A 16,192-nucleotide genomic window follows, 5' to 3' on the forward strand; every position below is an offset into this window, starting at 1 on the left:
AGGTCGTGGAAGCGCTGCGAAAGGGGAGCCGTTTTCCTGCCGCTGCCTGGGCCCGGTCTCCTGGATCTCTCCGCCGCTGCGGCTCCTGCAGTTTCTGTCGGCCGTGCAGCGCTGGGCGCCGTGTTCCACGCTCCTCGTTTGTCACGCCCGTCACGCTCGTCACGGACTGCCGCGCGTCAGAGCCATCGGTGCGGTCTTGCATGTGTGTGTGTGTGTGTGTCCATTCGCCGTCCTGCGCGTCATCACCTATCCATAAAGATGGCACTTACCGTCGGCCTGGGTCGTCTTTTCTTGCTATCTGGTTTCTTCTCCCTGCTGCTTTTGCTGCTTCTGTTTCTTTTGCTGCTTGTATTTGCGCCTTCTCTGGACACAGCTTTTGTGCTTTTTGGCGCGCTCCCTCCGAGTGCTGTCTCGCTGTGTTTGTTACCAGGTATCCTAGCAGCCTTATTGTTGGCCAAGGGCTCTTTTCGATTTCTCGCTATTTGGTTATTCTTGGAGGCATTACCAGTAGGAGTAGTAGCAGTAATAGGAGTAGCAGTAATAGGAGTAGTAGGAGTATGATTAGTGGTGTTAGTAGTAATTGCGCTTCTTTTAACAGCCGCAACATTTGCCCCACTGGAAACACCACTGCTATTGTAATTAGTATTGATAAACAAATTGCTGTATTTATTAATAGTCCCCTTATTCGACACATCTTTGCTGATTTTTCTCATCATCGGCGACTTGAATCTATCATAATTACTGTACCCAATATGTCTCTTGTTATCATTGTTCCCATTGTTATTATAATAGCTGTAATCTGATTTCCGTTTTCTTATGATCACATCTGGCTGCTTGAGCTCTATTATCTTGAATTCCTTATTGTCCTTGTACGATTTATAACTTTCTTTCAATTTGATTAATGCGTTTTCTCTTTTCTCTTTGACTTCATTATATATTTTTTCGTACATCCTAAAGTAGTTTCTTTTAATTCTATTTTTACTCTTATCCTTCTTATTATCCTTAGTATTATCATTACTATTATTAAATTCCTTTTGAATTTTGATCGTTAATGTATGCTTGGGAAAATCTCTTATTATCAAATTATACCAATTTATATTATTCTCGCCCTTCAACTCAGGATTACTGGCTTCAACCTGCTTCAATTGCAAATAATCCATCTTAATCAATATCGGCTTTAACGTATTGTAATTGTTAAAATCCCCAAAATCATTGATTAATTTAATCGACTGAATCAACTTTCGTACGCAAATCTCGCTTAATTTTTCTAATTTTCGATTTTTTTTATCATCTATTGATACCAAATTCATTTTAACTAGTTTACCATTAAAAGCCTGATCTACTATTGCCAACTTGTTATATCATTAATTTGAGTTATTTATATATATCTACATCCATAGCTTTAAATAATTCTATTTATCTACACAATCTAATATCAAAATTGTCATACGTCACATGTCTCATTAGTCGAAACCACCGTTACGGTGGTCTGTCTCAATAGAGTAATCCCATTCAAATCATTCCTTATCATTATCATTATCATTATCATTATTAATCATGTATTATTTATATTATTTAGACATTATTTAGGTATTATTTAAGTATTATTTAGATATTACTTAAGTATTATATCACTTATATATCATGCAGATACACCAACTGAGTTTTTAATTTCATTTTGATTTTCAATAAATTCATTATTTTTCATATGAACACTGATATTATTATGGTTACTATTACTAATAAACCCATTTTTAATGACCAATTCACCATTGACTAATTGATTATTGTTATAGATTCTTTGGGATATGGTATCACTGATTTTTTTAGAATTAGATTGTAAATCAGATTCCGACTCAAAACCTAAATCCAAATTTATATTGCTTGATTCCTTCAATTCTTTCAAGTCATTGAGCGTGATCGAAGGGTACTTTAATATATTATGCTCACCTCTTAAATCAAATTCACTCAACCCAATGAATCTCCCAAATCTATTGAATCGGTTAATGTAATTCAATCGTTTCTTATTGGAAATTTCAACTAGGTTTTTCCAATAAACCTCGTGTTTATAAATGAAATTAATCTCTCCTCCAAAATCCTTATCCAACAATTCCGTGGGGACATAATTGACAAATGGCTCGTTGTAAACCAATTTGGTCTTTGTCAATGGATCTATAAATGGATGGATCAAATTCAAAAATGTTTTGGCATACCATGGCATATTGGTCAACAAAGCCTTGCCTAATCTTTCTGGGTAATGGTTCTGCAAAATATGTAGTACTTGTTTGCCAATAGAAATTGAGGGAACCTTTGGCAATTTGGACTGTTCCTCTTTTGATAAAACATTATAAGGTTTGAAATCAATCAACAAAGCTAACGAGTCTTGTCCTGGAGGCATGAAATCAATTACTTTTTCCAACATCAAGACCAAGTGTTGAACCTGTCTTAAACTTGCCTTTGTATTTTGTCTACCAGGTTTTAAGTATAAGCAGGGTCTTAAATTATTATCAAAACCAAGAATAACTTCTTTACCAGTCTGATTCTCAATTGAGCATAAATCAAAATTAACAACATTTTGATTATCAAATTGGTTACTGATACCAAATTCTTTTCTCCATGAGATTGTTGATTTAATTCTTTTAATTGCGTCATTGGGTAGCCATTTGGTGGCTCTGAGGTATCTTAAAATACATTCTCTGGTTAACCAAGATTTGTCATCGATTTGAAACTGGTTTGTATCATTTAACGTCAACAAGTGATTAAGAACTTTTAAATATTTCAATTGTTGGACTTTGGTTAATGGAGATTCAGGGGGGACAACTTGAGTTGCTAAGGGATATTCAATTGGTATCTCAACAGTGCGGTACTGACTATTATCAGTAGAATTATTGCTACTACTATCAGCTTTACTATTAATAGTAGGAGCTTGGGTGAGGGATCTGTTTAAATCAGGTTTAACATCAGATTTGGCATCAGATTTGGAATTCGATTTAGAATTTGATTTGGAGCCCCAAAGATTTTTAATAGTGTTCATTTTTTTCAGATTTTAGGATGATGCAATTATTCGATCAAACTAAGAATAAAACAGGTTATCTTTATAATCCTTTTTTAGATGGAACAAATATACCGATAAGAGATTCAGCTGTGGAATTTGGAGGAATTCAAGAGTTCAAATATTCAACTAATGCTGAAATCAATTGATTGACTGGAATTTTGTAAGAAAAACGATGACAAATAACCAAGTAAGACTGGAGATGGAGGTGATTATAAATTGTGCAAACTAAATCATCAGAATATGTAAAAAGAGTGTAATGATCGCAAAATGAGTGAAAGAAAGAGAAGAAAACGGAAGTTGGAAGCCGGATCGAATAACCGGGTAAAGTCCAACTCCGGATTGCCGCTGCTGGTCAGCGCAGCTTCAGCAGTGTGCACGTCAGAAGCTGTGAGATTCAACACAATGGATTTCACAACATCCGTTCAAGGATCCGCGTAGTCTCCTGCGCGGTTTTGGGCCCGATTAGGCACTTCCGTTGTGGCTGCACAAATAGTGCAATTCTTATGGCACATGATTTTATTAGGTAATCAAAGCAAGACTCAATTCAAAAGGGACTTGCCACAAATAGTGTTTCAGTTCTTGAAACAGACCGGCCCAAGTTTAGAAATACCAATATATAAAGAGTAGGAATTTCAACAGGAATTAAAAAAGAAGAAGAACAATAAGGAATGAGTTTTACTTAAGTTAGCTAGATACATATTATTCTACCATAAATAATAGTTAATATAATCTGTAAATAACCAAATAACTGATTGTATTAAAGCTGCGATTGTAAGACTTATTACAAAATTGGTGCATGTGCATTTCACGTGCACATTGTTGGGCCAATCGCAGTGCGCGTTTATGCTGGGGTTCGTGTGCGTGGCGCTACACCGCAGAGCTGGCGCTGTAAGCTGCAAAAGCCGCCTGCGTGGCTCTGGCCTGAGCTGCTGGTGCTGCCGACGGTGCCTGTGGTGCTTTTTCGGTGCTTCTCCACTGCTTTTTCAGTGCTTGTTAAGGTTTGGCACTGATTTCCAAGACGCTGGGTTTTTTACCGAAGGCTTCAGTGTATTGTTTCTATTGTTGAGCTGTTTCTATTGTTTCTATTGTTTTTGTTGCTTTTGCTGTTCTTATTGTCCAGCTCAATTGACTCTCGATTTCTTGTCGTTTTCCTTCTTTTTTCCATCTGCTAATCTTGAAAAATTTTCACGTCTTTTTCTCTCATTTCTCTCACTTTTTCCCAATCTCTCTCTTTTTATCCCATTCCTCTGTTCCAACTTCTCACAAATTTCATTTTCATTTTACCTTATTTTTTTTTATTTTGTTTTATTTTTCCAGCCCAATTTTTTTCAATTTACTTTTTCTTTTTCCAATTTTTTCCATCTCGCTTTTATTCTTTATTTTCTAAATTAACTTAAAACTTTTCATTCTCATTCAACCTCCCTTTAACTCGCTTTCAATTTATTCTAACTTTTTTCCTTTTTCTTTTTTTTTTCATTTAGACTTATTTCTTTTCATTTACTTGAAATGCCTCTTCAAGATTCTAACCCTTTAACTAATGGGTCAAACGATAGCTCAAAAACAAGAAATCTGTATCAAAGTAAATCTAATAGCAATACTAATACTAATACTAACACTAGTAAACCTGATAACAGTAGCACACCCAGCACTGCTAATTCTAATTCTAATTCTAATCCAAACACTTCTGCTACTAACACCAACACCAATACTCTATCCAACCAAGACCAAGACTCCAAATCTCAATCTCATTCTCAGCAAACCACCCACTCTCAAATAAATCCCCAGTTGAACTCTCAAATAAATCCCCAATTGATGCCTCAATCTAACATGCAATCCAATCTCCAATACCAACAACCTTACTACAACCCTTATAGCTATCCTCAATCTTATCCCCAAGCTTCACCAACCTCAAACACCAACCCCAACTCAATTCCAACTCCAACTTCTTCCACTTCAGCTTCTGCTATTAATCCCATTGTCAACCCAACCCAAAATCCTGCTTCCAATAGTCCCCCAAATGAATCATCTCCTTCAAATAAACTAGTAACAATTCCCAAACCATCCACTTTTTACAACAACTATCCTCATTATGGTAACTACTACCAATCAACTCCATCTGCTGCTGTCGCAACCTCCACCACTACTCCTGCTCCTGCCCCTGCCCCAGCTCCAGCTCCAGCTCCTGGCTTTTATTATCCCCCTTACCAACAGTCTCCTTTCCCATCAAACCCATCTCAATCCCCCAGCCAATCAACCTCCCTAGGCCAATTTCAACCAACTGGTTTCCGTCCTAGGGTCACAACAACAATGTGGGAAGACGAAAAGACTCTTTGTTATCAAGTAGATGCAAATGGTGTCTCTGTAGTTAGAAGAGCAGATAACAACATGATCAATGGAACAAAACTATTAAACGTAGCTCAAATGACGAGAGGTAGAAGAGATGGTATTTTAAAGTCTGAAAAAATCAGACATGTAGTTAAAATTGGTTCAATGCATTTAAAAGGTGTTTGGATCCCCTTTGAAAGAGCTTTAGCTATGGCTCAAAGAGAGGGTATAGTAGATCTACTATATCCTTTATTTGTTAGAGATATCAAAAAAGTCATTCATGAAACTCCAATTGATAATCCTTCTTCAAATTACTATTCTCAACCAACTTTAACTTATACTCCCTTTAACAATTCTTCTAATATCTCATCAATTTCAAATGCTAACAACAACAGCAACAACAACAATAATAAAAATAATAATAACAGTAACAATAGTAATAGTAATAATAATAATAACAATAGTAACAATAATAACAATAATAACAAAAAACTAAATCCAGCTCCATCAAGTAGTAATGAAATTAATCATCTTAACAACAATAACACCAACAACTCAATTCAAAGTCTGAATCTCGCTTCTCCTTCAAATCCCTCCCCGAATCACAACATTGCTTCAAATAAATCGTCTCTAACTCCTCCTGTTCAAAATAATAATGTTCCCTTTTTCTATAATCAACAGTACACAAATTATTATGGTGGCTACCAATACGGTTATTATCAACCTCATAATTATTACTCCCCTGTCAATATAAACAACCAAAATACTCAAAACAGTCAATTAAATCAATTTAGCCAATTCAACCAAATCAATCAAATGAACCAGTACAATCAATTGAATCAGTTGACGAATATTCAAAATGGTCAAAATAATCAGCCTCTAAACCAGTCTGCTGTTCCTAATAATCCAAACAATAACAATAACATCAACAATGCTGCAAATAATCTCAACAATAGCACTTTAAGTAACACTACATCAAGCAACAATAGCAACAGTAACTCAAACAATAATCAAACCAATCAAAATAACCAAAATAATCAAAATCTTAATCCAAACATTAACCCTAGCTTAGCAAACATGTCTGCTAATTCTTCAAATCCCAATGATCCATCCAACACATCATCTTCAGCTATCTATGAAAGCTATGATACTGTCAAAAAAATTGAAAATAAATAGATTTTTTTTTTTTCTTTTTCTTTTTCTTTTTTTTTCTTTTTCTCTATTAATTTATAATTATTTTATTTTTATATACTTGTTTTTGTTTCTGAATTTACTTTTACTTTTACTTTTACTTTTACTTTTACTTTTACTTTTATTTTTATAACTTTTATTTTTACAACTTTTATTTTTATAACTTATTGTTATTGTTTTTGTTACATTCACTCAATTTATCATCACAAATATATTACTAGTCGATAAAATTATTTTTTTTTTCTATATTTTTTTTTTGTACATTAATTAGACTTATTTATATTTTGAGCCATTGTGATTTTATTTTTGTCCAGACATACAACTAAAAATCTGTTTATATTTACATATAGCATTGAAAAGTCCAAAAAAAAGAACAAAAAAACTACTTTAAATATCACTTCCAATTAGCATATATATTCATTATCCAAAAACACTCAAAGAAAGCACCTTTTCAACAAAAAAACTTCTAATAAATATCATATTCTCACTCTTTATCGACGCCATAATTTTTGTAAACCTCAAGCCCATCTCCTTGATCTGTCAAGTTCACCTCAGCATAAATCAACATCGACTCTCGACATTTAGAGGATATGCAATGCAAATATCACTGCTTGAAGACAAATCTAAAATAGAGGAGGACCTTATTTCGACATGTTCTGCATAGGTGCCTACAACATGCCCACAATAAAGCCACTCTCGCAAATTCTCATCATCCAGTTGCTGAGGCCTGTGTCAAGATTCAAGAAGCGATTGCTGCCCATCCCTTCAAGGCTCTGGAGAGCAGTGGGCGATACTGCAAATCGCCTCTTAGACTACCAATGTTGTTTCACCAGAGGTGAGCATGTTCAGCTCAGAGAAGTACGATTGCGACCAGTGTTGGGTTCGATCCGAAGCTGTGTTTTTCGAAACAAATTCCGTTTTCGATACAAAAATAAGGTTGCAGAGTCTGAGAACGAAATAAAAAAAACATAACAGGAAAAGCGTTTCTAAACACACGAATCGCCGTACAAGTGTTCTCAGGGTAATAAATAAATAAACAGTGCACCAAACACCGGTTACCCTGATTGAGAACGGCATTGAGCACGATTGTGTTCATTTAAAAACATGAGACCGCATATTTCCGATCGTACGTTGAAATAAATGCGGGCAAATAGACGAAAAAAAACCAAAAAAAAACATAAGTTAGGTATGTAATCACAGTATTTTGGAACCTCTGCCATCCAAAAAACAATAGACTACAAAACAATCTCCAAATGTTATAAATAGTAATTTTGTTTAATATATTCTGGTAATGCATTTTTTTGAATAGTCAGTTTTTCTTTTTTGGATTTTATAGAAACTTCTACTGTATTCAGCAAAGAACATTTTACTGAAAGCAAATTGTAAATATAATCACGTGCTAGCCATAATTATGTCAAAAGAAATATTTAAAGCGCAAGCTTATGTTTTATCTACATAAGCAAGCGTTGAAACATTTTCAAAGGCTTTTGAGATAATATTTTTGTCCTCTCGAATTGGGTTCGGATGTCGGAAGCACCAATCCTATAGCTATCAAACCGATAATACAGACTGTCATATCGTCATATCGTCAAACCTTTTATGGATTGGGAAATCATCGGTTTGGATGGGAAGTTAATATCGTGTGCCAACATTGATGGTTATTCAAGATCTTGTGTCGTGAGATGGCAAAATGCCAGAGCAAATGAGAGATCCAGGCTGCTGTTCAGGTTTATCAATGTTTTGTAAGCAACCATAGATTCTCATCTCAACTGTTTTTTGTTATTATTATCTTGAGAACAACGCTGCTGAATATGAAGATTTTCCACTGGTGGATGTTGCCCTTGGCTTCGTTAATAGCCTGGTATGGGATGCTCATTGCGATGTTGGCTTGTTGGTCGTTTCAGGGCCATCCCATATATTGGTTTATGGACGTTAGGCAATTTCCTGTCTACATCTCAGATATTGGAGCTACAAATCTCAAACCATTGTTCATATCTTGTGCTGGGTTCCAGGGATTGGCTTTCTTTTTAACATTATGCTGCGAGAGATACTTAAGAGCCAAACAAAAACTAATTCCAAACTTCAATAAAAAGGAAGTTGTTTCTAGCTATTTGTCTATATTCTTTTGTGCGATTGGAGAATTGGGCATACTATTTGTTTCAATTTTTGATACCCATTTGTTCCATACAGTTCACATAACAATGGTTGGAATATTTATCAGTTTCATGTTTTTCAGCTGTTTTTCATTGATATTTGAATATTTTTCATTGGGCAGAAATTATTATAGAAAATTCAATGTGAAAAAATACAACTACTTAATGTTGTCAGCAATAACTAAACTAATTTGGTGTATCTTTGCCATGGGTCTTGCAATTGGATTTGGTGTTTGTATGCGTAAACGTTTGCGTTCTCAAAGTGCAGCACTTGAATGGACATTATCGTTTTGGTATGGTGTCTTTTTAATGATATTGATATTTGATCTTTATCCAGCTAGCACAAAAAAACATGGCTATGAATTTAGAGATTATGATGAATATTGTGCAAACAGTAGCGAACAATCAAGTGACAATAATAAACACCAAATATCTATCTACAATCGTAATAATAACAACAATTATGATATTAACAATAATAATAATGATAATAATAATGATAATAATAATGATAACAACAACAATAATAATAATAATAATAATAATAATGATGATGTCTAATGGAAAAACGACTTTATTATAGTATAAAATAGTATAAAATAGTATAAATTATTATAGTATTATACCATGCTATATTAGTGTATAAAAACAAAAAGGGGCAATTAGAAATTATGAATTTCAACCCAATTTCTTGAGTTACTATTCCAAACATTACACAATCCAAACAAGCCAAGATAAAATTTAGACAACACACCTTTTGGATGAGCCCAATGAATGGCTAAAGGAATATTACATAAATCTGGAAAGATTTCTTCATGGTTATATTTGAAGTTGTTTAATTTTAAATTTTGATATATTGTTAAAACTAAATTGATTAGCCAAATGAATGAAGATATATTATAGTATAGGAGAGATTTTTTAGTGAATCGTGGCACAAATTTATGCTCACCCAAGAACGCAATATTTTCAAAAAATTGTAAGATGAAATCGTTTACTGTTATTAGATTTTGAATAGTAAAGACTGGTTTTTTTTTAAGATTTTTAGTATTTTTATCTTTCTCACTTAGATTTTCACTTTTTAAGTTTCCATATTTTTGATTTTCACTTTTTTCACTTTTTTCACTCTTTTCACTCTTTTCACTTGGCTCATTCTGTTTCTTTTCAAAGATTTCAATGAGTGAAGGGACCATTGAAGGCAAAATAAACAATCTATTAAAAATAATAACATCAGCAACATAGGAATAAAATAAATCTAAACAAAAAGCAAATTTGGTTAATTTTTTCCATAAGGTGGAACTATGATGTAAATAGTTTGAATAGTCTGAGTAATTTAGAAATTTCAAATTCTTGGAAATTAAAAATCCTCCATTTTTAATAGAAGAAAGATTGATGGGAGATCTCGGATTTGAAATGATACCAAAAAATAAAGATTTGGATGAATTTACTAAGAAGGGAACATTGTTGATGGTCTCGCAAATTAGTAGTGAAGAATATGCAATGAATGCTAAAGTTGTATTAATTTTTTCTGGACCAAAAATACTATAAGAAATATATTAGTATAAAAATCATTGAAAGTTGAAAATTGGATATATTTTTTTCTTTCTTTAGTTTCGTAGATTAGTGAAATTTTTTACTTACAGAGCAATTTTTTCATAAAAGTTTTTATCAGCTAATAGCTTGATTGATTTTCTTAACTGAAGAATCAAAAAAAAGGGAAGTTTTTGATTTGATTGTAAATTTAGAGGAAGGGTTGGGCTAGGAGATTTTTCATGCATTTTAAAAGTAAAACACCATCAAGAAGCTATCATGACAAGGACCTCTTTTCTTTTGGATGGTGATTATTCCAACTTGTAGATGGCAGATATAATGATAAAAAGAGAAAGGCGATGGTTAAATAGTTGGTGATTGAAAGATAACAGACACCGAGAGCGGTACCACGCTGCAGGTCTGGATTGGCCGATTCAGGACAAAAATCGCGAACTCCAGCGATGTGGAACGCGCTGAAACAGGCATCAAAATGCGAATCTCTGTGCACAAAGGTGTAGAGTCAGCAATGCACGGCAACTAAAATGCATGCAGAGGCTGAGTCCTGTGACCCGCCAGCTGACCGCAGAGGTTAGTCAACCCATAATAGTGGATTATGCTTTAACAACAATCAGTGCAGCACAGTGCGTTGATCCTAAAAGATGGTATTTGGGGGTTTTGGAAGGGATCCAAAGGGAGAAATGTGACATTAAGAGAAGAATGAAAAGAACGAGAAATAAAGAACAAAAAACAAATAAGTGAACTGTAGGAAGATAGAGACGAGAATAGAATAGAATAGAATAGAGTAGAAAATAGAGAATATGGTTAATAAATGATTATATAATTGAGTCATTAGCAAAAGGTCTTGAGGTCAAGGAGGGTTTTATAGATTCTGTTATTCTGTGTCTTGAGCGAAACAATCTGCTCTTTAAGCTATTATCTATTTTGACTGGGTCTGAGAGTTTAGGAGTAGAAGTGTTTGTGATTTTAGGAGATAAAGACTCACCGAAACCAACTTTTTTAGTGATGTTGTTTGTGTAGGTGTAGTTTTCCAAAGATAAAGGATTTACAGGAATCGAGTGACTTTTGTGGGTAATATTTTTGTTTCTGTTATTTTTACTATTGTTATTGTTATTGTTATTGTAGTTGTAGTTGTAATTGTTGTTGGTATTATAATTGTAATTGTTGTTACTATTGTTATTATTATTGTGATTGTTATGATTGAGGTTGTCATTATTTGAGGATAAATTCAGATTCATGTTGGGTAAAGATGGCTTTTTGAACATTTTAACAAGAGAGTTGTGTTTTGGTTTTTGAGAAGAGTTTTGAGTTGATTTATCGATTGATTGTTTGTTGTTGATATTTTTCGAAGTGGTTGTAGTCTTTTTATATGTTTTTGCTGGAAAGAGTTGTGTTAGATAGGATTCGTGATCCGAAGTATCGGTATCGGATGCACTGTAGTCGTTGAAGCTGTTATAATCTGTATCATTGATGTTTATGATGACATTGGGGTCGTTTTTAGATTTAAGATTTTTATTGTTAATATACGAGTTGTTTGGAGGATAGATTGAGGAGTAAGTGTTCTCCTTTTGAATGAAGTTTGAGTTGATGGTATCGAAAGTGCTGGAAAGAGTTGAAGAAGTTGAAGTTGAGTTTGTGTTTGAAGACGCTAGTGAGTTTCTTATATAATTGTTGTTGTTGTTGTTGTTGTTGTTGTTGTTGTTGTTGGTGGTGGTGGTGGTGGTGGTGGTGGTGGTGGTAGTAGTAGTAGTAGTGGGAGTAGTAGGAATGGGAGTATTGGTATTGGTGTTATTGTTATCTAGAATTATATCGTCGATTATAAAGTCTGAGGATAGGTTTAAGATTGGATCGATGCCGCCTTGGAGGATGCTGTTGGCTAGGTAGGAGTATAGTTTAGACCATGAGTTTTCTAGATCTATAGTGAAATGGGAACCAAAGCGATCTTCGAAAGTCTGAAGGAGGGCATCGCCCATTAGTTGAAAATCAACCGAATCTATGCCTAGGATTCGAGAATGTTTTTTGCCCAATTGATAGAGATAGTCATCTAGAAGATTCAAGTTTGATAGGTGAAAGATGGCGGTATTCATGACGCCGGCAAAGCTGACGGCCTGGTGTTTTATGGAGGGAAATCTCTTTTCGAGATCGGGTCTCATTATTAGGAGGTTGTGGTATAGTTGCTGGCATAGTATGGAAGAGTCCATGCTGTTTATGTTTGATATGAAATTGAAGTGGGTGTTGTTTGATTTATTTGTGGGAGCTTGGTGGAGTCTTGTTGTCATTTCTGACCAGGAGTTTCTGATTAGAGATATTTCATGGGACGTTAGGTTGAGGGTTATTTTGAGTCTGATTTGGTCGTAGATGATGTTTTTGTTTGAGATGATTGAGTTTGAGGTTGGGATCTTTTCTAGGAAATATGAGTCATTGGAGGAGACGTTGTTTAGGAAAAGGATGTTTTCATTGTTCAAGCTGTTCAAGTTATTGTTTATATTGTTCGCATTGAGAGTGGCATTTGTTGCGGTTGTGTCATAGAAGGATAGATTTGAGGAGTTATCACTTGAGTTTGAGTTCAAAGTGTATAAAGAGGAAGTATTGATGTTTGAGATATTAGTGGATTTTCTTCTGTTGATATCGATACTCAAAGTCATTTTAATAAAGTTTGATAGCGGAAAAAGGTATGGACAGAGTAAAAAAATAAGACAATCGATTGAATAAAGAAAAGAGAAAGGGAGAGAGGAAGAGGGGTGATAGGTGGATAGGTGGATAGGTAAATAATTAATATTATATAAGAATAGTATATAGGAATATTATTTATTAATTATAAATTATAAAACGCCGGTTTTGAATTGTTTTACAAAAAATGGAAAAGAAAAAAAAAGAAGCGGTAAGAGGAATATTTATATTAAAAGTGAGACTTGGAGACAAGACCAAAGAAGATGGGAAGTCAAAAGAAGAAGCAACATGGGGAACATTGTTGAATATTGAAACGAAGAGAAAGGAGGTTGCAAAATAAGCTTGAGGAAGCAGAGCAGTGGATGCTAAATGGTAAATCTGAATATCAGGGTGGAAACAACACCAAAACACTGATTTTATCCATGAGAAGCTTAAAGCTTTTACACAGGCTGTTTGGAATTGTCGTAGTTGGATAACCATGGAAGTTGCTGTCACTGTCCGGGGACCCACCCCTGTTTGGTTCCTCTGGACATTTCTGGCTCTCGCTGGCCACACCAGGCCTGGGGCTTTCGCTGGTGGGAGGTTTGCTTGTTTCACACTTCCTCGACATTTGTCAGTTCCTAAGCAGCAACACAAGCCTTCGAATACGCTGCATCGGGAACTCCTTTTCGTTCATTTTGGACCAAAGTGGTCGACTCACCTGGATGTGTAGCATCGGCCGCTTTCCCAAGTCAGCACTTGGTGGACAGTCGGCAGTGCTCTGCGGCTGCGTGCAGCAGGCAGAAGTAGACTGCAACAATCTCGCTGCTGATCGATTGTTCCTCGAGCTGTTGAAATGAATCGAGCTTTGTTCAAAGCACTGCACTGGGAAATTCCCAAAGGCCTCAGGCGCTCGCTCCTGGAGGCTAGCCGTGGGCTCTTGTTTGGGACCACGTCGCGCAAGAAAAGGCATTTGTCATTTGCAACTCAGTGATATAATCACTGCTATTTACTCTATTTACTGCCAAACCAGAAGTTGCACAAAAACAAAGATATGAAAAGAAACAAATGCTATAAAACGTGCTAAAAGGCTACTGGCAGATCGGCTAATGCAAGAATGCAAGTGTACGCGGCTGGATAAACTTGCATGCGTTGCTTTTGAAGCTAAAGCGGCAAAAAACGATTGTCTCATCTATTTATCCCCAGCTGATACAACTTTATTTGTGCTTTTGAAATGTATTTATCTGGCATATCGCGGAGCGTTATCGTGAATTCCAACAACTTTGATGAGAGAGTACAATTCCAATCAGAGCGCTTTGAATTAGGCAGTCATATTATAGATTTGAAACAAAGGCACTCACTTTGAAATGCTCAATAATTTTTAATCGTGTTCTCTTTGATAGGCTGTTCAGGGCCACTGGGTCTGGTTACTGGATGGTCGCTGAAAGATCACTGAACAGTCACTGAACAATCACTGAAAGAATATTAAAAGCTGATCCATGTTTGAGTGCAAAATTAGATAATTGCAGAGATTCAAGACATTGGCAAAATCAAAAACCCCAATATTTTGCAACCCCAAGAATCTCAGATCACACAACTCTTTATTGTCTTATTTTCCCAACGATTCAATTTTGAGCCAAAACGGGGATTCAATTGGAAATTCATGAGCGATTTGTAAATATATACAAAATTTCCGCCACACTCGACAATAATTGTCGATCTTTGTTAACTATTTTCTGTAGTTATAAGATTATTATCACTATTCAATATTGAAACAAATTAAACAAATTACAAGGATGATATTAGCGGATTAAATTAAATTTTATTTAAATTTTAATCTAATCTCATTTAATCTCATTTGATCGGTTTTATTGTCTGTTTTTTTGATTTATCAAGTCATATTATCGCTATTTGGTACTATTGCAACATTTAGAAGTTCTATTAAAATATCAAACAATCGTTTACAGTAATTAGGTACTTTTAGATCAATTTCCTAGTCCGCTATCAAATGGCATGATCAATGTGATTTGAAAAGGCAATAATATCAAACACACTTTACATGGATCGATATCCGGCTTCCTTCAAGATCACCTGCTCTCATTTGCATTATGATCAGCACGACCCTTCTGCTTACATAACACACCCCAGCTTGTAGGCTAGAAAAGCTTCAATCCTCCAGTAACTTTGTCCAACACGCTCTTAGGAGCAGGCCCCAACCCGAGCACAGTCGCTGACCCTGCTGCAATCTGGGTTCTTCCAGCGTCGTGGATGATCACGCTCGTGATTCCCATCCCGCTCGCTTTGTGGTACAACTGCTTCATCTCCTCCTCGTCGCGGCACTGCAACGCGATCTTCGCCTGGCCTCCTCGCTCCCACCGCTTCACCAACGGGTTGTTCATTCCCCAGCTGAGCACCCTTTTGTAACACCCAACTGCTGCGTGTCCGCATTGTGCTGCCACCTTGCCCTTGGTCATCTTCAAGTCCTTGCGCACCACCAACGCCATTCGCACCTCTCCCCCAACGTTTCCAAACATCTCGCGCACTTCGCCACCCTGCGATTGCATCCCAGACCCTTCTTCTTCCTCTTCCTCCGAGAATTCGTCGTCGTTTTCGTATCCAGACGAAGTGTCCGACGTTTCTTCCTTCTTCATCTCTTTCCCTTTCTTTGCATCATCCGCGCTATTCACGCTACCCACTTTATTCACACTACCCACTTTATTCACGCTCAACTTATCCTTATCCTTGTCATTTCTCTTTCTTTTATAGCTCTTTTTAGGAGAACACCCATAGTTCTTTACTAGCAACGCTCCAATACAGCACCCAGTAAACAATGAGAGTCCAAATGCCGTCAAAATCTGCGTCAAATTAATCGTTATTCGATCCGATGTACCACTCATTATTATATTCATTATCTTCACCACACTCTTGTCACGAACCAATCTTTCTCCTTCTCTTTCTCTTGCTTTTATCTTTTCTTTCAAACTTGCTTTTTTAGGCATTTTTTTTATTTTTTTCATTTCCATTTTATCCTCACGTGCCCGCTTTTTTCCATTTGCTCTTACCCATTGCTGTATTCACTTCAACTTTAAACTCCCCTCCAATATTTATTAATATTGATAAATTTTTATTGGCATTCATTGACTTTGCACTTGTCCATAATCGACTAACTGAAATATTCAGCTACTCAATTTGTAATCTCACTAAAACCTCACTAAAACAAATGAATCAAAAATTGTAAATTAACTAGTATGTATATAAATATATAAATAAAAAA

The 16,192-nt window shown here is 35.5% G+C and overlaps 10 protein-coding genes across 10 annotated transcripts; 4 read left to right on the forward strand and 6 right to left on the reverse strand.

Moving 5' to 3' along the window:
- Window positions 1–242: 242 nt before the first annotated feature.
- ASCRUDRAFT_70276 (uncharacterized protein) lies at window positions 243–1,310 on the reverse strand (the record flags this gene model as incomplete). Its single annotated transcript, XM_020191771.1, has 1 exon — window positions 243–1,310. One exon carries the CDS (start codon window positions 1,308–1,310, stop codon window positions 243–245), a length of 1,068 nt encoding a protein of 355 aa, XP_020047353.1.
- A 614-nt stretch (window positions 1,311–1,924) lies between these two features.
- PDR16 (phosphatidylinositol transporter) lies at window positions 1,925–2,875 on the reverse strand (the record flags this gene model as incomplete). Its single annotated transcript, XM_020189433.1, has 1 exon — window positions 1,925–2,875. A coding segment is annotated over one exon (951 nt), but the record flags the coding sequence as incomplete, so codon positions are not given.
- A 1,501-nt stretch (window positions 2,876–4,376) lies between these two features.
- ASCRUDRAFT_75789 (uncharacterized protein) lies at window positions 4,377–5,423 on the forward strand (the record flags this gene model as incomplete). The annotated part of the gene is made up of 1 exon (XM_020193214.1): window positions 4,377–5,423. A coding segment is annotated over exon 1 (538 nt), but the record flags the coding sequence as incomplete, so codon positions are not given.
- On the forward strand, window positions 5,342–5,647 carry PHD1 (Phd1p; the record flags this gene model as incomplete). Its single annotated transcript, XM_020189518.1, has 1 exon — window positions 5,342–5,647. A coding segment is annotated over one exon (306 nt), but the record flags the coding sequence as incomplete, so codon positions are not given.
- A 549-nt stretch (window positions 5,648–6,196) lies between these two features.
- On the forward strand, window positions 6,197–6,556 carry ASCRUDRAFT_70279 (uncharacterized protein; the record flags this gene model as incomplete). Its single annotated transcript, XM_020191772.1, has 1 exon — window positions 6,197–6,556. One exon carries the CDS (start codon window positions 6,197–6,199, stop codon window positions 6,554–6,556), a length of 360 nt encoding a protein of 119 aa, XP_020047357.1.
- Window positions 6,557–8,394: 1,838 nt separating this feature from the next.
- SFK1 (Sfk1p) lies at window positions 8,395–9,108 on the forward strand (the record flags this gene model as incomplete). Its single annotated transcript, XM_020189633.1, has 1 exon — window positions 8,395–9,108. A coding segment is annotated over one exon (714 nt), but the record flags the coding sequence as incomplete, so codon positions are not given.
- Window positions 9,109–9,286: 178 nt separating this feature from the next.
- ASCRUDRAFT_75790 (uncharacterized protein) lies at window positions 9,287–10,585 on the reverse strand. Its single transcript, XM_020193215.1, has 2 exons — window positions 10,363–10,585; window positions 9,287–10,263 (listed from the first exon to the last, which is right to left on the reverse strand). Exons 1-2 carry the CDS (start codon window positions 10,497–10,499, stop codon window positions 9,387–9,389), a joined length of 1,014 nt encoding a protein of 337 aa, XP_020047359.1. The 5' UTR covers window positions 10,500–10,585; the 3' UTR covers window positions 9,287–9,386.
- A 335-nt stretch (window positions 10,586–10,920) lies between these two features.
- Window positions 10,921–13,102, reverse strand: ASCRUDRAFT_75791 (globin). The gene has a single exon (XM_020193216.1). The coding sequence runs from the start codon at window positions 12,912–12,914 to the stop codon at window positions 11,085–11,087; it is 1,830 nt and encodes a 609-aa protein (XP_020047360.1). The 5' UTR covers window positions 12,915–13,102; the 3' UTR covers window positions 10,921–11,084.
- On the reverse strand, window positions 12,998–13,659 carry ASCRUDRAFT_145816 (uncharacterized protein). Its single transcript, XM_020189224.1, has one exon. It carries the CDS (start codon window positions 13,417–13,419, stop codon window positions 13,081–13,083), a length of 339 nt encoding a protein of 112 aa, XP_020047361.1. The 5' UTR covers window positions 13,420–13,659; the 3' UTR covers window positions 12,998–13,080.
- A 1,136-nt stretch (window positions 13,660–14,795) lies between these two features.
- Window positions 14,796–16,145, reverse strand: PTH2 (aminoacyl-tRNA hydrolase). Its single transcript, XM_020193217.1, has one exon. The coding sequence runs from the start codon at window positions 15,915–15,917 to the stop codon at window positions 15,075–15,077; it is 843 nt and encodes a 280-aa protein (XP_020047362.1). The 5' UTR covers window positions 15,918–16,145; the 3' UTR covers window positions 14,796–15,074.
- Window positions 16,146–16,192: the final 47 nt, after the last annotated feature.

The sequence above is a fragment of the Ascoidea rubescens genome (genome assembly GCF_001661345.1).
Source record: "Ascoidea rubescens DSM 1968 unplaced genomic scaffold ASCRUscaffold_6, whole genome shotgun sequence".
Lineage (NCBI taxonomy): Eukaryota > Fungi > Ascomycota > Saccharomycetes > Ascoideales > Ascoideaceae > Ascoidea > Ascoidea rubescens.

Coding starts and splice junctions, on each gene's coding strand:
- ASCRUDRAFT_75790 (XM_020193215.1), bottom strand. CDS start 10,499: ATGCATGAAAAATCTCCTAGCCCAACCCTTCCTCTAAATTTACAATCA. Junction 10,264..10,362: donor TTTTATGAAAAAATTGCTCT/GTAAGTAAAAAA, acceptor TATTTCTTATAG/TATTTTTGGTCCAGAAAAAA.
- ASCRUDRAFT_75791 (XM_020193216.1), bottom strand. CDS start 12,914: ATGACTTTGAGTATCGATATCAACAGAAGAAAATCCACTAATATCTCA.
- ASCRUDRAFT_145816 (XM_020189224.1), bottom strand. CDS start 13,419: ATGGTTATCCAACTACGACAATTCCAAACAGCCTGTGTAAAAGCTTTA.
- PTH2 (XM_020193217.1), bottom strand. CDS start 15,917: ATGCCTAAAAAAGCAAGTTTGAAAGAAAAGATAAAAGCAAGAGAAAGA.